At 38.3% G+C, this 22,854-nt stretch overlaps 1 protein-coding gene across 1 annotated transcript in view; it reads right to left on the bottom strand.

Moving 5' to 3' along the window:
* The window catches only part of trappc9 (trafficking protein particle complex subunit 9), a 151,086-nt gene that overhangs the window by 51,379 nt on the left and 76,853 nt on the right, over positions 1-22,854 (bottom strand). The window contains exons 20-21 of the mRNA XM_055157138.1: positions 11,577-11,729; positions 7,916-8,007 (exon numbers count right to left, since the gene is read on the bottom strand). Of these exons, the coding sequence (XP_055013113.1) occupies positions 7,916-8,007; positions 11,577-11,729 (245 nt within the window). The remainder of the gene's footprint in view (positions 1-7,915; positions 8,008-11,576; positions 11,730-22,854) is intronic.

Below are 22,854 nucleotides of genomic sequence, written 5' to 3'. Positions count from 1 at the left end.
GAAAATCAATATTGCAGAGCCACATGTAATAAGAATGGGTCCTAGAGCAGGCTGAGAACGGCTGTCACAATATTCCTTCTTTTAGTCACCGTGGAGAAGGTGTGGTGGGGCGCTGAGTGTGTGGGACACTTTTTTTTTTACAATGGCAGTATGGGCTGGACCGACAGCGCACACAAATGTCAGGTAATCTATCTTCCAGGGATGAAAAGACAGCCGTGGGGGATACTCCTGTTTCCTCCGAAGAAATCAATGCAGCGACCGCTTTGATTTGATACGAGGCAGGCGGCGGGGAAACAAGTTTAAGCTGGGAACGCCGAGAGGGGAGTGAGGGGAAAGAGGAATGGTCTCGGACTAGTCTTGATGGCTATATATTTGTTCTTTGATGGTACGTCAACTCAGCCAGATGGAATTATTATAGAGCTATGAAATACATGACAGCTGCTATATTAGCACAGGGCTTAGGTTATTGAGAAAGCGATTTGACGATGCCCCTCAAAAGTCAACACCAAGGTTTAGTGGGCCAATAGGTCAAGCAAACAGAGGTCAATTTAAACTAAATTAGTTTAAATTGTTATTTGTTGGCATTAGCAACATTACAAAAATGTATAAATAAGCATTTCTAATCATGTACTAATTCTGCAAAAACAGGGCTCGAAATTCAGAGGTGGTCCCCATGAATATGAAATTATACTGTAAATCAACCATTGCAAAATAGGGCCATGGCTTGGAGGACTCTCACCAAATGGATACATATAGCCTTCTGAATTTAGTTAAATCAATCTGGAATGGCTCTCACTGAAAGTAATAGGTACAAATAATCAAAACTTTCAAATATGTGTATATATATATATATAATATGTGTATATATATATATATATATATATATATATATATATACACATACACATATTTATATATACACATATTTATATATATACATACATACATACATATATGTATACATACATATGTATACATACATACATATATATATATGTATATATGTATATACATATATATGCAGTAAAAAATTAATATAAATATAAAACAGTTGTCTTCCTGTTTCCTTGATTTTTTTTTTTTATTGATATGACATGATTCTGAATCACATTTATTTAAATAAACACAAGTAAGTACAGAGCAGTGGGTGGAGGTATGGGGTAGGCAAAAACAGAACTTTTTTTGATGATTTGAGCAGTATTACTCAAACATGCAAATAAACTGCAAAACAACTTTGAGTAAGTTCATGATGAGGCAAAACCGTTATAATATGAGTAAGAGCTTGTAAAAGTCAATTTTGCACAATATGTCCCCTTTAACAATAAAAACTATGTAACTTTGTGATTTTTTTGGGCAAGAGGAGCAGGCCTATACAGAGAGTGACTCACAGCACAAAGCTGTTACTTACATCACTGCAACAAAAGTCAGCAGATCCCCCACAGTCTCTCCTGCTCTGGTTCTTTTCAGTCATGGGGCCAGCGTGGTGGTGCTGGTAGAGTACGATCTGTGATAGGCTGGAAGAGTTTTGGTTTATTTGCACAGCCCAAAGTGACACGCCCTGACAGCTCGGACTGTAGCAATACCACGATAAATGCCCTGTAAAGTGTGCACTGTAGATGTGGAGAAGAGGCAGAAGACATGAAAAATATACAAATATAACCTACGTGTATGTGCATTGACGTAGTCTTCAAATTTAACTCAATTGTATACAAAATAAATAAACAAAAAATACACTGAAAATTTTGGCTTAAGTGTAGCTAATGTCCTCCCTTCTGTTGTAAAACATATTATTGGTGCTTTGTTGGACAGGCTTGTATTTAAGAGATTCAGCAAAATGTAAAACGATTTATGAAGGAATAATTACTATGTCAAAAGTAAAAGCATACATTTTTCCAAATTTATAGTTAATGGGTTTTCTGACAAAACATATCACAATTCATTATGAAAGCATAAAGTTCATGGCAAATTTTGAGTAAGACTAATACAATATTCACTACTGACAACACTTAACAAGTTAATCTCAAATAATATACTACTACTACTACTAATAATAATAATAATAATCATAATGTAACTTTAAATCAGTCACTTCATGAGAACGGTGTGTGATTGACATAGCAGTGTACAGGTACGTCCATCTCCGGGTTGTATGACTGACAGACCGGTCCACAGCACAGTAGAAAAAAACATGGATAAATCAGCTCCAGCCTCCCCACTGCACCATCCCTCAGCCAAATGGACAGCAGTCTACAAATTTAAAGCATCTCTACTGGAAGAGGTGCTGCTGATGGAGAGTGCGGTGGTAAAATATATGCTTGTGGGCAGCAGAGGAGGAAACCGTCTGTGAAATCCTTTAGGCTTGTAAACACAGGCCTACACTGGACAAGCAGGCCAAGAGGAATCTGGGCTGTGTGCAAGTGATAAGAGCCAAATGGATTATCATTTGTAGTAAAGATGGCCAAGCACCTGAGTACTCTTTTATGCTCTCACCAATATAGTTTACAAAGGTTTAGAAAGGATTTGACTAGACAGGCATATTTTGAAAGTATAACTTAATGTAATTTGTTTTGTCTACCATGAAACACTGCGGCATAGGATGATATTTACAGACTGTAAAAACACACAGATCCATCACATTAATATTATGCATTACGTGCCATGTTCAAACTGCCCACTTTGTACCATAATGAAATCAGCATATAGACGATGGACTTACTCCTACTGGAGACCAAAAATATTTAAATTCAACTACAGAGACATTATTGGAAATCTTCAACAAAAAGAATAAGTAAACTTCAACAGAGGCTTTGTTGAGCCATCATTCAGCCTCTTTCATAGTGTGTGATTCATAATTTTCACAGCCTACAATCTATTAAATATTCATGAATTGTCTGTAAGAATCTGTAAGCCTTTATGTAGTAAAGTCTTCTATAGCTTATTACAACATTCATTTTAGGATTGGCATCATCTTCTGATCATGTTAGGTGTACAATCATAATAAACTTCCCCTGACAAACATGGGTTTCATGGGTTTCAGTTTCCTGTTATATGGTGTAATTTTCAGAATGATATTTTGAATTTTTAATTACTAAGGTAACAATCCTAACTTCTCATCATTCTGAAACCCATGGATAAAACCTAGCTAGCTGTTGCATTTAAGTGTATTTAAACCACTCTAGCAGACCGTGTAACTATGGCCTGGTCTGCCCAGTCTTGTGCCCAGCAGTGTCACAGTTGTACTCTAGTGGTAATGTTTTGATTCTAACCATGCATGCTGTAATTACCGGCCTCTCTCTCAGACCATTGGCTCAGATCTTCTCCACCCGAGCGGCACTCCGGAGTTAGGTGGCCTTTTTGGCAGCATCATTTGTCAAAGCCGCTGTGGCGATTGGGTACACCTGACAAGAGCTTATAGGCACATTACTATAGGCACTAGAGCCCCCTGGCGTGTGCCCGCTAAACCTACGTGTGTATTTGCCGTCTTATTAAATTATCTGTGTGCATGGCTTTTTACAGCGCACCCCCTGCACCCACCCCTCTCTTTCCATCTCAATCCCAGGCTAAACATTTGTCTTTCCATTCATGGGTGAATTTGTATTCCGTAGAGACGGGTTACTGGTGGAGAAGGGGGAATGGGTACAAAGTCCGCAGCCAGGCGAGATGTGTTTCCATTTTCTGCTTTGTTACAGCTCTCAGAGGATTGGAGCGGAGAAGCAAAAATCAAAGTGTCTCTACATTCTCAGTATGTCCTCTAATTATGGCAGTGTATCATAGCATAGACTAATGTCATTGAAATTTATTCTACACAGTATAAAGTTCAACTCTAAATCCAATACTGCATGGTGTGTTAAGCATATATTACTACAGGCTTGTCCTATTAGTTAACTAAATATGTAATGACATTTATTAGTGTTACTTTAAGAGCCAATTATTTCTCATTAAATTGATTCCCCACAGCTTTTATTATGAAGTTAACCCTGTTTAATCCCATTGGCTGAGGCTGGTGTCATTGTCGCTAAAAGCTTTGCCTGATTGGTCAGGTGACTGTTTATTTAGCAACACTCCATTAAGTTGACACAGCCGCTCCGATTACAAGGTGTGCCACTCTGCCCCTAATCAAATTGACAGCTAAGCAGTTATAATCAATGGCTTTATTTACATAATGCCCACAATAAAAATTGTCACGCATATCCAATACCTGCTACAGACGAACACATTTAGAGTTTTGACAAGAACTGTGTTCCTTAAGATTACACATTAAAGCAAGAAAAGAAACTAATGACTAAATAATAGTTTGAATCGATTAAATCTATTTACCATTCCTTTAAACTTATATTTATAGCAATACCATTGAAAAGACAGATATGATCTTAGCATGTTGGATAGGTGGCCACGGGGTGAACGCAACATGTTTAGCTTTGAAAGATCCTTTTTTAATCATATTCAAATTCAACTTTCCACAGTTAGTAAGTAATTGAGGCACCATATTCTCCTGTGAGAGTGCTGTGCGGACATTGACTTTTTGTAGTTTGTAGTGTCTGTGCTCTTGGGCAGCTCTAAAGCTGTGGTCAGCACTCACACGCTGCTGGACCTGTGTGACAGAGGCTGGCCCTCACAGTCAGAGCAGAGAATGAGAACAGGCTACCAGGAAGAAGAGGTGCTGGGTTTGAAAGATATGAGATCAAGTAACTGGGACTTTATCTATTTTCAAATTGACTTATTATTGAACCTTATTTTACAGACAAAGCAACTGAGTAACTGTCAAACATACACTACCAGTCAAAAGTTTGGACACACCCTCTCATTCAATATTTTTTTGTCTTTATTTTTATTACTTAATTTTTTACTTATTATTATTATTGTTTACTTTTTATTCATTTGTACATACAGAAGACATCAAATGTATGAAGTAAGATACTTGGCAGATACCAACATTTTGACTGGTAGTATAAATTAAAATTAAAATGCACATCTGAAATGTTACAGAAAACAATGAGGAGATCAAATTTTAAGAGTAGCTATGTAGCAGTTCATACCACGATGCAATGTGTAACTGTATAAACAAACTAATTATACTTGTATACAGTGAGTACTATAACTGTTTGGCTCACTTTCATCCAACATACACATAAGTGCATGGTATAAAAAGTAAAGTAACTAACAGTGTTAAAAGGAGGCAGATAACATAAGAGTAGAATTAGGATTAAAGTTAGGGTTAGTTTGTGAGGTTGAAGCACTTGCGGGGTGTGCGAGGGCCGGTCATTGCTGCTTGTGGCTATATTTAAATATTGTTTTTTACCAGTGTGTGTGGTTCTTTACACAATAAATTATAGCAATAACAGTAGTGCATTTCCAGAAGGCTTTTTGTAGATTTGTACTTGAGAGAATACCCAGTGAGCACAATAATGGCTAAGCTGTCTATACTTACAAAATAAACAAAAAGTACAAAAGACTAAATTGAGAGGAAAAAACGCTGCTTGCTTTCTTTCTTTCACTTGTGGCCAAATGTATTTCCCACATAAACATAAAAGCATTCTGCCTGAAGTCCAGCCAGCTCAGCAACTTGGCTTACTTTGAACCTAGCAACAATTAATTTCGCCAACAGACGAATGTCACTCATTTCAAAACAACTTCCAGCAAAGACAAGCAGTGGTTATGTAATTGTGAAGAAAATATTTGATGCTCTTGTCAGTTCACCATTTAGATGCAATAATATAAAACAAGTTTTAGAATAATGCACAGATGATCATTTTCCTCAGTGTTTTTAAAATTAAATATTTTGGAGGGAAAAGTCAACATATTCAGTGTCAGCAACTGTTTCCAGAGTACCCAGATCACACACTCACACTAATGAACCATTTTCTGGTGGAGGGTATGCCACTTATTTGACTCCATGGAGATGTTGCTTTTCTTTGTCTAGTACCTTCCATAATATGTAGCTTTTCTAGTGGTGGTGGGGGAAGGGGGGGATCTACATATAGCTGTCTCCATGGAGATGTAATGGCTTTGCCTGGAATGTTCCAAGGTATGGTTATAAATGTAACATTCCTTCAATTACAGGTGTTTTTATTGTTTAAAAATCCCTTGACAAAGATGCACTATTACTGTGAGCCAGCTCACCTCTCCATAAATCTGGCCAGCAACCTGGCTGGCGCCTTGCTCATCTCCATGGAGATAGATAAGTTTAATGCCATACTATGAAACATTTCAGGCAAAGCAATAACATACCCATGGAAGGAAACAGGTGGAAGATCTTCCACCAAAAAATGAACATTGTGCACCTTTAAGTGTGGAACAGTGCTATCAAAAAAGCAGTATCTGGTATTAACCAAGTCAAATCATAAGCTACTCAAATCCCCACACTACTATGAAGCCCATTAAAATTCACCATCCACAGAGTTTCTCCAGTCTTAAATCCTGGAGGAATTGTCTTGCTACAATTAAATAAATGAAATCAAATCAATTCAGGATGTTTGCGAGTGGAGTGTTTATCTCTCATATCTCTGTCGATGAGAGTGAGCACGTAGTGAGCCACAAAGGCATTAAAAGCATCCAATTGGAGTAACGATTTCAGACGCTGGGGAAATGCTTCTACTATACCAGTAATTGAGCCTGTGATAGTCTTGGCAACTCGGATAAAGGCATTCTAATGGGCTGAGGCCAATGATCTGACTCATAATCAGAAAAAGCCCTCTACCGAAGTGCTTGTTATTACACAAACACTTTCACATTGTACTCAGAATGAAGAGTAAATATAAATGTTTGTTGCCATCACGACAGCAGCTCACAATGGAAAGATGTCAGGAGTCAGGTGGGGTGGTGCTATATATCTGCTTCCCTCTATTTTTGTCTGGATAGATTTGTACATTTCCATGCTTGATCTGGTGTGGTGCCTCGTCGGGCAGATTGCTTTCTCTTGCAAACGTAAGACAGTCACAGCTGACGAATCAAAGCGGCTGGCAGTGCCCGGAGAGCGAGGACGTGGCTCCCGAAGCAAACAGCCGCGCTAAATCTGAAGTGATTTCCAAAGATGATGGCACAGATGGTGGGAACCAAGAGTGCTCCTGCAAAGTCTGTGCGCCTCTCATGCTGTTATCGACACTTTGAACAGGAATGGCCCATAACCCATTAAAAATGCAAATACAAACATAGCTGGAGACTAGCTTATATGCAGACAGGTAAAGAGTGTGGCCAATATGCATAAACAGAAAACGTTTGGCTGTGCAATTAGGTTCAAATTAGGATGACAAGTTTTAATTTTTTTTTAAAGTGAAACCAAGCTAAAATAGTTCAGAAAGGCTTTGGCATGCATTTGTGATTTGCATTGAAGGTATAATGCTTTTCTTTCCACATAATCAACTTTAAAGGAGGCTAAATATATTTAAAAATAAAGGGACACGGGGAAATCACTAATGCGATGTCAAAAGTATAAAATAAGGGTTGTCAAAGATTATAACTGTATAGCGGATAAAAGCATAAAGTCTTTAACCTCACTAAACATAACCGAACGTCACCTTTTATAACCACACACTACCTTTTCCATCGCTACCCCTCACTCTGGAGTTCTCTCCCCCTTCACATCAGAAACTCAAACTCATGGAACACCTTTAAAAAACTGTAAATAAAAGTTTCCTAACCACTTGTTTTCTGTTACATTATTGTGAAGCATCTTTAAGTTGAAAAGTGCTTACATAAAACTGATTAGGGTTAGGGTTATTATTATTATTATTGTTGTTATTACCATCATGGCATAAACACAATTTGTAGACAAAGAGAAGACAAGGCACCACTTTATCAAATGGGAGTAATAACCTAAAACGTGCCTTTAGAACCATGCCATGCCACTCATGGTTTCTCTTTGGCAGATGCAAAAGTACAGCGTGGACTCTGCTTGTTTCCTTCTGCTCAGACTTACCCCACTGAAGAGGCGCCAGCTGCAGGTGCTCCAGGACCAGCTGGTTGAGAACCCCCTCCACACTGGCCTCTCCTCGCCGCTGCAGAGAAGGGTGCCCTTTGTTAAGGACCACAGCCATGACACAAAACTCAGTGGATATAGAAAAAAAGACAATTTTATACTACAGAGAACTGTGCGTAACGGCTAGATGTAATGCAGACGTTTTTGCATATAATGACATTTTGAACTAAAACAACTAAAACAACTTGTATTGCTTCATATTGCAAAACTAAACTATAGATGGATTATTTGTTTGGCAACATAGCGAATGCGTGCGCAACCTGAGTGCAGAAAGCACTGCTGTATGCGCAGTTACCATGAAGTTGCAATGCTAACTAGCATTGTTAAATGCTAAATGAACATGAGTGAGTGGGATACGTCTTAATAACCTACATGCGTTAAATGCGAGTACATAAATGACAAGAAGAAATGGCTCATACTTCTGTAACTGGACATTCACTTATATCTGATTGACACTATTAGACCCCGGAAGAGCCTGAAATCTGTTGAAATCCTATGAGACACTGGCATGATTGTCAGTGTCAATGACATTGTGTAGAAGGCAAAGTGATATAGTCTGATAATTCCGCTATACAATACAAAATATTACCTAAACTATATACTAAATATACAATTTCAGATATTCAAAGAAATTCTTTTCTATCTTTAAGATACTGAGGAAGAAGACAGAAAGATGTGAACAGATGCCAGAAAGATGATGTCTTGATGTCTGTTTGAGATGCAAGATTTTCCAGGTTTTCTTTTAGTAAATTTGATTGTATTGAAATTTATACAGTCTCTCGATTAATATCTCTCCTCCTCCATTCATGTATGTATGTTGTGTATGTTGTGTTGTGCATCTAAAATCCATTCAACTTAATTCTGCTTTTCTATAAACACAACTTAATATTTTTGTCTAAATTTGAGGAAATTTTCAAAAAAAAAGATAAAATTATGATCATTACTTTATGGGAGATTTCTTTTTTAGTCATCACAACAAAAACAAAAAAATACATTAAAAAAAAAAGCAGCTTGCATGCATTATAATCTGTGAAAATGTTCTATTCTGTTACAAAAGATAATTAGTTTTACTCTGATGATATTGGTGATAACTTTTGGTAGTGCAGACGTTGTCTAACAGTGGTCTCCTGGTATTCACAAACACAGCTTATTATAAATCCTTCCTAACACTGACCACTTGAAGTGGAAATCAGCAAACATGGGACCAAGCTGACTCATGTGTGGCTGTAAACTAGAGCTATAATTATGACAGTGAAATGGCAGGACCAGGGCTATTGATGTTTGCAGCACCCCTATCAAAACAAATGGGACTGTCAGGGAGCAATTACCCTGATAATGTGAGCTGATAAGGACAACACTGATCCTTTACACAGCTGACATTTGAAATAATCTAGAACATAAGCTGCATATAGACTACACACACTCTGGGTCCATTAACCTTTTAAGACTAGAATACATTCAAAAGACTCAAGAGGACACATGTAGTGTGTTTAAAAGGGTGAATATGATGATATCATTGAATGTGATTGCGACAGACGTTTAAGAATGTAACCTAACAAAGGGCAATAACAAGCAGTTGTAACAAAGCCCAACCGATATGTTTTTTTTCATTGCCAATGCTGATGCCAATTGTTTAGAATTCAGAGAAAATGATGGCTGATATCTGATGATATTTTTGACTGATGTGTTGGGCCAATTTGGATTATTTTCTGCAAATTACATCGTTTAAATTTACTACAAATTCACCCAGAGCCCTTTTTACCACTAAGCCTATAAGAGAGCTTTATAGTCATGTTTTGTGCAGCATGTCTTTGCATTATAAAAAATACACACAGAGTGGCTCAAATAATTTGAATATGTGTAATGCACTTCTGTAGTTAACAGTTAATTTAGTTTGACAGTGTTAATACTGTAAATGTAAATGCATATTGTAATAGTGTTTTGTAGAAAAATGACCTTTCTGGCACCTCTGTGGTGTGACTATGTCAAATTCTCTGCTCCTAATTTCATGTCATCAGCCGGACATAAGGAATATTATAATGAAGTCATAAAACACATATTGAAGCCACTGCTCCCCTGCTCAAGGCTATGTTTCTGAGTGCAGCATGTTTTGCAGTCAAATGTCTTCATGCCTGAATCAGAAAAAAAAAGGCATAATAAGTACACTAATAAAAGCACTGTTGGTTTTAAAAGGGCCGATATTACACTATTTCCTGATCTATGTTATAATGTTGTTTTCTTAACGCAAACATACCTGGAGTTCTTTTGTTTAATTCACACATGTTTAACAGATAAATCCTGCATATTTAGGCTGAGTTCTTCTGTCAAATAGACAGAATGTCATGTGGTAATATGGGAAGTGCTCCACTGTATATTTTATACTCCACAGAGATTCACTAGAATAATTTGGATGGTTTCAGTCCTGGAATTGTCAATCTCTACTGAACTAAAGGTAAAGTGTCGCTGATAACTTGAAAACTACAACTGCATGCCATCACAAGGTGGAACAGAGCATTTTGAGCTTTGGAGATATAGACAGTCTAATAATAATGGATTAGTCAAGCATGTGTAAATGAACTAAAACACAACTTCAGGTATGTTTTAATGAAGTCACAAAATTATAACATAGCTAAAAACTCACAGGAGTCAATTTTGGAGTCCAATATGGGACCTTTAAATATTATCAGTATGTCAGAAAACACTCAATTACTTTTTCTTGACATTATTATTTGTGGAAAATCAAATGCATGTACTATAGGCCTATACTGCTGTTTTGTGAGTTCCACAACTACAACTATAACTGCTACTACTGTAACCAATCCTATCTGTAACAAATGTTTCCAGCTTCTTAAATAAAAATCACAACAGTAATCATACTACAACTACAGTATTACTACTACTCTAGATGCTACTGCCATAAATGTGTAATTGTATTTCACCTTTGTTTGATAAAGCAATTAGAAAGCTCTTCTGGGGAGACAGCATTGACACATGAATGTGCCAGCAAGTTGATTATGGTTTAGAACCAATGCAGGGTGTAATCTTCTTAGCATATTTGAGTTTATTTGTTTTTTCCCAAAGCATGATAATCGTCCACACAGTTAGACGCCTAAATCACTCCAGGACCTCAGGCAATGTAAAATATATTATTGTATTTGAACCTACTTTAACACCTTTTTTTTTAGTTGTATTGTGTTGTACCTATACAAGGGCAAGGTTCAAAAGTGTCTGTTATGAGCTGAGATTGGACTTGGATCCCACATTCCTTTTTTCTTTTGCGGCCCACACCCTGCCAAATGACTTGTAGATGAGACAATGTGCTGTGTGTGCATGCCTTTGTGAAGATGGACGATACAATGGCAGCCTCTGAAGCTCAAAGATTGGATTCATCTTTTTTGTGTTCTCGGCTCCTCACCAATCTGACAGGCTTTGGGCTCATTTGAATTTAAGATTGTCACAAACAGGCTTTAAGAAACAAAGCTGTCAGTAATTGTTAGAATTATAATGCAATTTTAATATTTAATGTGAATGTTAGAGTAAAGAGCCTTTTCGTAGGTGGCTCACAAACCTTATCTTTCTAAAAAAAAAAAAAAAGGATATGATGGTCCAGCAGATGCCCAGCTTGCTGTTGATCTGGCACCCGCGAGCGTGCTGGCGCTCCTCCTCCATGTGTCTGAGGTTAGTGAAGTGTGTTGGCTCCTGCTCCGGCTGGGGAACACTCTCAAAGTCAAACTTGTCCACTTGGATGGCCATCCTGTCAAACAAAAGATAAAAGCATGTGTCACATCACAGTCACTTAAAGCTATGTAGCCTCTTGGTCTCACTTGCATGCACTGCAGTGGCTGCACATAGTCTTTTACACCTTTAACCTGTGTTGAGGAATGGTACTGCATAGCTTATTGTTGTGCCAATATACACAGCACCATTAAAGGATCCAAATTGTTTGTCTCAATGGCTTATCTCATACATCTTAATTACACAAGTCATTCCTTAAGGTTTTGGGGAAAACATAAAAATAAACTGCCTTTATCAATAAGGTGACCTGACGGTTTGTGATTTTTCAGCGTTAAAAATCTTTCTGACTGGCCAGAGGAAAGATACCTACAGATGCAGCAGGATCTGGAGAGTAGAGTGAGACAAAAAATCAACTCAAAGTGTCTACAGCCCTCTTCTCAAATTCAGTGTTTTGTATCTATGAAATTTTATAACTGCACCATACCAGTCAAAGGTTTGGACACACCATCTCATTCAGTGTTTTTTAATCTTTATCACTTTTTACATTTTATATACAAACAAAAGACATCAAATATATGTAGCAAGTAGGGGTGGCACAGTTCATGAAAAAACCCGAACTGTTCGGTTCGCTTGTCAAGGTTCGAGACGTGTGCATATCGTACGGTTTTCATGGTTCTCGGCTTGCGCATTGTAGCCTCGTGCCCGTATGTGACCTGTTTCGCTTTGGCACAAAAGAAGAAGTCTGGAGGGTGGGTGCTGCGCGTCACATGCAGAAATGGCAAGTAGGAGAGAAGAAGGCTACCCGGAGATGGAAGATGCACCCGTGTCATTACCTCATGAAACCACAGCCACACGTCAACACAAAGGCTTTCTCATTGACAAACACAGAGCCAGTGCTGTGCGTGTACGTATGTCCTGCTGCAGCTGCAGGTGGAGCCTCCTTTGCATTGACACGCGGCTGTGGTTTCACAAGGTTACGCGTGTAAATGCTGACGTGTACAGTAGAGCCAGGCCCTTAACCTTGCAGCCAAGAGCGCAATCTCACTAAACCAAGTATCCCGACTCCTGAGGAGGGTTAGGAAGGTGGTAAAATTTTTTCACAAAAGCACAACAGCTGCCTACGTCCAAAAATAATGTGCTTAAAGTCAAGTAAAATTCAGTTTGTGCATGATTACATTAGTAACTATAAGTTCATAACTTTAATGCTGTATCCTAAATTGTGGATAATTAAGATAGCATAGCATATGATGAAGTATATTTCTGGAGATTAAAGATAAAAAAGAAAAAACGACAACAAAAACCATACCGAACCAAAAACCACAACCTTAAACCGCATTACGAACCGAACCGTGAATTTTGTGACCATGTGACCATGCCACCCATAGTAGCAAGATATATGGAATTATGTAGTGGAGAAAAGAACTTGAATACTGAATAATGTACAGACGTGGACAAAATTGTTGGTACCCCTCTGACAAATTAGAAAAATCGCCAATAACTGAAATAACTTGAAAACTGATAAAAGCAATAATAAATAAAAATTTACTGAAAACTGTCTAACAAAAATCAAACATTTCTTTTGACCTGTGGTTAAAGAGAATCATTTTGAAAAAACAAAATAATGAAACTGGCCTGGACAAAAATGATGGTACCCTAAACTTAATACTCCCTAAACTTAATACTTTGTTACACAATCTTTTGAGGCAAACTCTGCAAACAAATGATTTCTGTAACTGTCAATGAGACTTCTGCACAGGCCAACAGGTATTTTGACTCACGAGACATGAGCAAACTGTTCTGGTCGTCTCAGGTTTGAAGGGTGTCTTCTCCAAACAGCATGTTTCAGCTCATTTCACAGATGTTCAGTAGGATTGAGATCTAGACTCACAGAAGACCACTTCAGAATAGTCCAATGTTTTGTTCTAAGTCATTCTTGTGTGTTTTTAGCTGTGTGTTTTTGGTCATTGTCCTGTTGGAAGACCCATGACCTACGACTGAGACCAAACTTTCTGACACTTGGCAACACATTTCATTCCAAAATACCTTGTTAGTTTTGAGATTTCGTTGTACCTTGCACAGATTCAACACCCTGTGCCAGATGCAGCAAAACAGCCCCAGAACATAACCAAGCCTCCTCCATGCTTCACAGTAAGGACAGTGTTCTTTTCTTCTCATTTTTGCGTCTCTGAACATAAAGCTGTTGTGCCTTGCTCCAATTTTGTCTCATCTGGCCAAAGAACATTCTCCCAGAAGCTTTGTGCTTGTCAATATGCATTGTGGCAAATTCCAGTCTCACTTTTATATAATTTGCTCTCAACAGTGGTGTCCTCACATGATGTCCACTTTGGCTCAAACAGTGACAGATGATGTGATCTGACACTGATGTATCTTGCCCTTCCACTTCACATTTAATTTCTTTGTTTTTTGTTCTTGGCTGTTTGGTTACCATTCGTATGGTCAATTTGTCATAAATGTTCCTCTTGCGGCCACATCCAAGGAGGTTGGCTACAGTCCTGTGGACCTTAAACTTCTGAAGAACATGTAATCACAGAAACAACAAGCTGCTTGAAGATGGTCTTAAGGCCTTTATCTTTAACCTAATTGTCTAATATTTTCTTTCTAATCTCCTGACACAGTTCTCTTCTGTGCTTTGTCTGGTCCATGTTCAGTGTTGTATCCATCATTTTAACAAACAGCACAAAAACAACATGTTGCCCTTTAAACAGGCAGACTGACTGAGAACAAGTTTGAAGACACCTGTGATGCAAATTAGAGGACACACCTAAGTTTAAGATATCCCTATTGTCCAATTATTTTGTAAGGGTACCATAATTTTTGTCCAGGCCAGTTTCATTAGTTTATTTATTGATTTATTTATTCATTTTTATTCTATTTAAAAACTATTTAAAAAACAGTGTCTGATTTTCATTGGTTATTTTTCAGGATTTCTTTTTTATTTATTATTGCTCTTCTCAGTTTCAAGTTAGTTCAGTCACCATTTTTGCTTTTTCTTTCATTACAAGAGGGGTACCAACAATTTTGTCCACGTCAGTATTTTTATGATTCCATATATCTTCATATACTGTACACTGCTCAAAAGATTTGAAGGAACACTTTGAAAACACATCAATTCTCAATATGGAAAAAAATGCTACGTATCTATACAAATATGGACAGGGCAATATCTTAGGAGCAAAAGGATGCTACCTCTTTTATTGTAAATGAACAACAGGTGCACTAGAGTGACAACAATGAGACAACCCCAAAACAGGACTGGTTTTGCATGCGGAGGTGATGTCAAGTTCTCACTCTTGGTCTTTTCTGACTGATTGTGCACTAGAGCAGGCTTTGGCTAGAATGATTATCACTACTGGGAGTATGAGGCCATTCCTAAACCCCACAGAACACAGACTGCCCAACTTCTCCAGGACGGCACATTCAGACATGCCGTTGCAAGGAGATTTAAAGTATCTCCCAGCACAAGCTCCAGAATACTTCATGCTAGCGGGCCCTGTGCTCACCATCCAATACAGTGGAGCTCCACTGGCATTTGCTAGACAACACCAGAATTCAAGTCCACTGATTCCCTGTGCTTTTCCGAATTGAGAGCAGGTTCACCCTAAGCACCTGTGATAGATGTGAAAGAGTCTGGAGAAGACAACAATACCACTATGCTGCTTGCAACATCATTCAGCTTGAGCAGTTTGGTGGTGGGTCACTGATGGTCTGGGGAGCCATATCCATGGAGGGATGCACAGACCTCTACGGGATAGAAATGGCAGTTTGACTGCCATTAGGTTTTGGGATGAAATCCTTGAACACATCGACAGACCTGATGCACAACAATGCCCAGCCTGAATGTATTGATAAAAATGAATGGCACTCACGGTCACCTGACTTAAACCTGAAAAAACACCTCTGGGACATTATGTTTTGGGCCATCAGATGCTGCCAGGTTGCCCCTCATACTCTATCGGAGCTCAGTAAAGGCCTTACACAGATCTGGGAGTACATCCCACAAGACACCATCCATTGTTTCATTAGCATGCCACGACGTTTTCAAACAGGCATACAAGCATGTGGGGGCCACATAAAAGATTGAGAAGCATTTTGACTTTCAGAAATTTAATTTTGGCAAAATGGACTAGCCTATTATTTCACCTTGATTTTCAGTCTTGTCTTGTATGTGATATATTGTAGTCAACACACAACATGTGCTTCCCCACCTGATAGGACATGGCCCTATCACTTTCCTATTAATCAATTTCAGGGATAATCCACTGTTTTGTAAAAGAGATTTACAAATGCATAAAGGGCTGAGAGAAAAGACATGCATCTCCAACTTTCCACATCAAAAATCAAAACTTGGGAATACTCTTAGAATTTGGATAGACTAGAGCAATAAGAAGCTCCCAGGCCCCTTGTTCCTCTGTGAGTGATAGGCTTCACTTCAGACAGACAGAGCCCATTTAAAGTGTTTTTTTCACATTAGGAGAGTGAGGAGAGGAGAACAGCTGTAACCTGTGGTCCACTTTGCTGCGCCCTCACTACCTCCTTAAAGAAAAATGAAACCATGTGTCTTTGAGGAGGCCCAGAACTGCAAATTACCAGCACACCCATCTTCACAAGACATCCACTGTTTTTTAGGCATTTTACAGCAGTCACTGGAATGGAGTCATGCTGCTTGCTGAATCCATGTAAATGTTCAGTTCATTATACAACATATTGTGAAGATTTGGGCCCACGGGCTAAGCTAATTTGAATTTGTCTGATGGGCAAAAGCGCTGTGGATCTATGTATTGATCCAGGCTCATCTCTGGATTCCAATTCTGAGGCTAGAACGGTTCCCTCACGAGGGCTCTCTGCTGTTCAGGGATAAACATCTCTGCTACGTCTGACTGAATAAACTCATGTTCCAGCTCAGATACTCGGAGCGAAATATGGAGAAAACAAAATCTTCTCTAGTGTAGGGTTATTCATGAATAATTGGTTGATTGAATATTCACCATTATGGGCAGTTAATGAAAATACATACCAGCAAAAGTTTATGCTGTTGTAAATAAACAATTTCATTTGTTTTTAGTTAGAAGTGCACTATGTAACTTTAATGGTGGTTTTGTAACATGGTGCACTCCTATTGTGCCCGCTAGGAGCACGCACTTGCTTAGGAAAGTTCCTACACAGTCCATTATAAATGAGACCCCCAACCTGTAACTTGGCCTAGCAGAACCACCTGCTTGTTTCCATGAGGCAAAGCAAAAACATCTCCATGAAGACAAGCAGGTGGTGAACCCTCAACCACCAGAATAGTTACATAATGCACCTTTAGTCAGTGCCAATTATGAATGTCCACACTACCAATTGCCATCAAGCAACACGTCTTTACAGTCTAAGCAAACCAGTTGAAAGTCACAGCTGTGTAGCATTACAGGTGGTCTGCAGTTGTACCTATGTTACACGGTGTATAGTAAATGGAATTACCACACAAAATCATCCCCTGCTGAGTCCACAGGCACACGAGCATCAAAGGGCGCAAAGGCAATGCAATTATCATTTCACAGTAGTCTGAACAAAGAACCAGACAAATTAAATAATAATGAAGACTTCAAACTGGGGACAAGAGAGTGCCATATCTGCTGATTAGTGGCACCAGGCTCTGCAGATAGGCACTGGTTTACATTCAAGACACCTTCAAAAGAACACATTACACATGACGGCTAAAAATACCACATACAACAGTGTGACAGCTTTCTGAGAGGAGGCGATTTGGTCTGAAAAGATCGATCTGACATTTATTCGTGGACAGGTGATTTAATGAGATGTTCCAGACAGCCACTTTTACATGGTGACAGCAGTAATTTGTGATCAGATAAACTTATTCTAATCCTGTCAGTAGGAAGCACAGTTAAAGCATAGACATATTTTTGTAATGTGTATATATAATGTCTTACTCTGAGCATTCAGGAGAAAAGTGTCAAATGGGTTATAATCAACCAGAACAAAAAAGAGAAAAATTGTTTTATTTACTCAGATCTACGCTAAAAATGTGTTGTACAATACACAATACATGGCTCACGATCTTCCGTCGTGGTCTTCGCTCAGTAGGACATACCTGGAACAACTCAAGGGAGGCAACCAGGAGGCATCCGGAACAGATGCCTGAGCCACCTGAGCTGCCTCCTCTTGACGTGAAGGAGCAGCAGCTCTACTCCAAGCTCCTTCCGGGTGACTGAGCATCTAACCTTATCTCTAAGGGACCGCCCAGCCACTCTGTGGAGGAAACTCATTTCAACCACTTGTCCTTTTGGTCATTACCCAAAGCTCAAGATCATAGGTGAGGGTAGGAGCGAAGATTGATTGGTTCTTTTACCTGATAACAAATATATTTCTTTGTTAAATCACTACTTGTACGAAGATAATATGAAATATAGTTGTTTTAATCATCAAAACAGTGAATACGTCCAGTATACTGCATTAACAAGTTTCCTTCCACTATATAAGCAACAAAATTGTAGTGTGGTTACAAAAAAAATTTCTAAAGATACTAAAAATACTCTTGGCTATACAACGATGTCGATATTTTTCCACACCATTACTGTGTACTTTTTGCAATTTATTGTAAGCTCTACCATGTTTGTCAGTAAGCTGGTGTGACTGGTAGGGAACATAGAATTTCCAATTTAAAGAGGGGATACTACACTCCTATACACTATAATTGCTAACATATAACATATTTAGATCACCATTTTAACTTACCTTTTATTGATTTGAAAATATTATTATCAACAAAAACAACATATTCATATGTTTCATAAGTTTTAAATAGTGCCCAGGAGAGATTGCAAGATTAATCAAACATACACGAATGACATGTAAAACCACTTCGGGCATATTTTTTTGATGAGAGAACAACAACAAACTTACACTGGAAACTATAGCAAACACAGTAATATAAATACCCTCCTTTTCCTCCCACTAATCATTACTGCAAAATGCAAATATGAAAAAAGGTCCAATACATTATCAAAGATAGTAATATAGTCTGCTACATACATTGTTTTATACTGACTTTTGGACAAGACTCCCAAGATATCACTTTTTTGAAAACAACATAATCTAAGATATTACACAAGAACCCCGAACTGCAACTCGGACCAGTACAGAATATGCCAAGCTATGCACTTTTGTGAGCCACACATCACAGAAAAAACAACAGATAACAAACATCCCACACTATCTGTAGAAATTGGTCCCATAAAAGTCTCTGAACAACCAAAGCAAAATCCTTGGAGAACAATTTAGAAGTGCGATTTAACCCTAGCATTACTATTGCTGGCACTATCTGACAGCACTTTTCCACTGATTTGATCTGGAGGTCTTTCTAGGATTTAGCCATATCTGCAGACTAATCTAGGCTATTAGCAGCCGTTTAATACCAACCTGTGAGCGGGCAGGTGCCACCATTCAAGTATTTCAGGGTCTAATTCTGAGCTGAACCCACAGAGGATAAGACCTGGCCTGGCTTTTATTTCCCAGGCGGACAAAGGCGCCAAGGCTGAATTAAGCCCAAGATGGACTCATTTGTGGCAAATTGTGGACTCTGAAGGATTGCCTGCGTATATGTTGACTGTTGAAATGGAAAGATATAGATTGATTTGTATATAGATTGAGGTATTTCAGTTAATAAATGTATATATACGCAGCTCATTTTTACACGTTTTTACTGAAAGTGTGCATTGTTGCTCAGCGTGTGTCCAATTGGAATAGTAATAACAGAAAATACGCTTGAAAGTAGAAATGAGTAGAGAATAGAGCTGTGAGATTTGATTGATTCATTCACCTGCCATAACCATCCAAAAGTATGCAAGCAAATGTGGGCTAATAAATAAAAAATTATCGTGACAGTGAAGTGAATGGGTGTCTGTGCATGTCAAGACCTTCACAATCCCTAATGTAAATAGTGGAAGATGGAAAACTGAATGAAAGTAAAAGAAAAGTCCACCACTGATGCAATTAAAAAAAGATCACATAGCAAACTATCAACAACAGTCAATCAATGAATGCTTAATTGAGAACAGTAATAAATGTCAAGGCAACTCAAACTAATAATCAGGCACTAACTAAAAATACTGGTTAAATTCAAGGAATCTGTCCAGACCTCAGATTACTAAATGAAAAGAAACTAATCTTTTTCATAATGTAGGATTATGGATTTTAGTTGTAAGAGAGTAGTTAATGACGATAAAGTTAGATATAGTTGTAGATGTAGTTAGATAAAGTTGATGCAGTTGAGTTTAAGAGAACATAGGATTTTAGAAGCTATATATTTTTGGACTAAATAAAATGAGTAAGGAGTGTATAAGTGTGTATTTAGTTGTTGCGTTTAAATAATATCCATTAAAAGTTATTTGTATTCCATTTGAAGTCAAATATAGCCTGTATATTCCTTGTCCTCTTGTCTGCAGTGTGTGACTTCTGACACTATCTTGCTAATTACAGGCCTCCTGTGATTGGCTGTGGCAGCAAAGTCTGTTTTAATGGCAGTAATAACAGCAGCTTAGGATGAGCAGGTCACAGCCAAATGACCCCTGTCTAATTAAATGCTACATGGCCAGGGACCAAAAGTGCATGATGATCACATTAAAGCATATGGGGTCGCTTTCATGTGACCACTGCAGGGACTGGAATCATCAGCCGGTGCTCTGTAACCTCAGCTCTGCACACCAAATGACACATCAGACAGCCCTGTACTTTCTACGCTTCAGATAAGATAATAGATAATTTCAGCAATAACTACCAACTTATCTCACTATAGTTTTAGTTCAGATCATTATATTGCTGAAATAAATTAACGTAAAATTCCTTGTGTATTTCAAATGCTACTCTGTCTTTGAGTATTCAAACGCTGCCTTCTTTGCATTTTTCCTCAGCATGACAGTGATTTCACCGGAGAGAAGCAGGAGTAAAAGTGTATTGAGCGAGTGTGTGTCTATTTTTAGCTCACGTGCAGCAGCTTAGGGCGGGGATCCAGCATGGCCCGTGCAGAGGCAGAGAGAGCAACAGTCTATTTTTAGACTGCGCTAGACTCGCAGTAACCCTTTGAATACAACCGTGGCAGCCATCCATCCTCAGCTCACTCCACACAACAACACCAACCCTATTACTGTGTATGCAGAGGGCTGCTTTAGTGCAGGAACAGTGGCATTGTAACTGATGCTCGTACACGTCCTCTGTCAGACAGATAAAGCTATTTTTTTATCTCTGCTCTTAAAATGCCTGGAGCTTTTTTGGAGGGGAATGTGCCATTATTAGACAGCACTAGAGGGAGACTATGACATGCAACAAAATTCAGGGGAGAACGATGGATGAAAATAACATCAAAATCTTGACTCTAGCATAAAGGCAATCCTCTAACAATACACACATAGGTTATAGGTAGTAAAATACACATTAATTGAGAATAACTGTAATGTACTGTAAATTCAAGAGAAAACCACACCAACCCATCAAGCCTGGTCGACAGCAGAGCTAAAACGCCCTCTAGGGAAGCATTTGGAGAAAATGTACCAGGGAAAGAGACCTCACTCTAACAGATGCCACAGAAAAGTGCGAAACACAATCCCACTGAGGACTGGCAGCAGATATACATGTCAGCAGTCAGATCCCATCTGTGTCCATGCCGCTGCTCTAGTAGGCACTGTCCCTAGAGGTCAGAGTCTCTTAGAATACCTGATATGCTTTATGTAACACAAGCATAAACTCAGATTATAATGCAATTGTATTGAAAAAATGCTTCTCAAGATGGTGAGATGGACTGAAGTTACATTATGCGCTCTGCTGACTAAAAAGTAGCTCTAAAAAGGGGAAAGGTGGTCACCATGGAAACAAGTGTTGTTTGAGAGGCTTGTGCAATGGGGTGCGTCTGCCCTTGTGCACAGTGAGAGGCATGGTGAATGAAGAGATTCAGCTCTGGGATGGCTAATACCAGGGCCTGCACATGATAAGAGGGGCAAAGGTAGGAATGGTTAAAGCCCATGGAGGCTGGAGCGGGAAGGGTTGCTTTACCTGTACACTGAAGGGATATAAGTAGGGCTCTGCTACTACCAAAGACATGAATGTAAATACAGGTTTTCAGTTTTGTTTATCTCAAAATTTTTAAATGTTGATAGTTTACTTCAACTTTCAATAGTTTGTATGTCGTATGCTTTTCTTCTTTTTTTTTTTTTTTTTTTTTTTTGCTTAAAAGGTCCTATATTTTGGAAAATGGACTCAAATGAGCCTTAAGCCATATTATAATGTATCAAAAATATAGTTGTGTTTTTTTTTTCACTCACACATTTTGAGTAATGCTGGTTTATAATATCTGTCTACATCTCCAAAGCTCAAAAATCTCTGTTCCACCTTGTGATGTCATGTAGTGTTGTTTTAAGTTGACAGCTAACTTTTACTTTTAGTTTAGTAGAGACTAGCAATTTCAGGGCTGAATTTGTGTGAATGAAACAAAACAAAAGGTATGTTTTGGAGGAGGAAAAAACATTAAAACAGATCAAATTATACTGTAATATGGGTCTTTTAACTCAATAACACAAAGTAATCTCCAGAGTAACAAGTCAAATCCTTAAACACATTTCATGTTCAGTGGAAAAAATTTGTTGTTATATCACGAGTATTAGAGATGACATATCACATGTATTTATTATGTACGGAATAGGTTAAAGTTTGGTCAGGTCTTGTCCAAACAGCTTCTCATATTTAGAGGGCAAGGTAATATCCTTGTGTGGTGTTCTGTTTTTTTTGTTTTTGTTTTTTTTGTTCTGTGAATATAAACCATTTTTGGCAACGCAAGTAAGCGGTTATTTCAAAGATATGCTATGTTTTCATTTGATAGCAATGTCTGACAATTTCATCTAAAAATCTGATTTAAATGCACTGTTTTGGTAATGAAGCCATTAACCTTGGCAAAGAAGATTTGTATCATACTGTGGGAGGTCTGGGAAAGCTATGGGAACAAGCCAACGGACTTGAAGATAGGCTCTAATAAATGCCATGAATAAAATTATAGCATGAATTGGATTGCAAGCTTCATAGGATGTAGAGAATTGTAAGAGTGGGAGATCAATGGTTGGTGGAAGAGAAAATTCTCC

This window comes from Boleophthalmus pectinirostris, unplaced genomic scaffold (genome assembly GCF_026225935.1).
Source record: "Boleophthalmus pectinirostris isolate CB_2022bp ecotype Guang Dong unplaced genomic scaffold, ASM2622593v1 HiC_scaffold_21, whole genome shotgun sequence".
Classification (NCBI taxonomy): Eukaryota; Metazoa; Chordata; class Actinopteri; order Gobiiformes; family Gobiidae; genus Boleophthalmus; species Boleophthalmus pectinirostris.
Note: the sequence above shows the minus strand (reverse complement) of the source record. Positions and strands in the feature narration are given on the sequence as shown.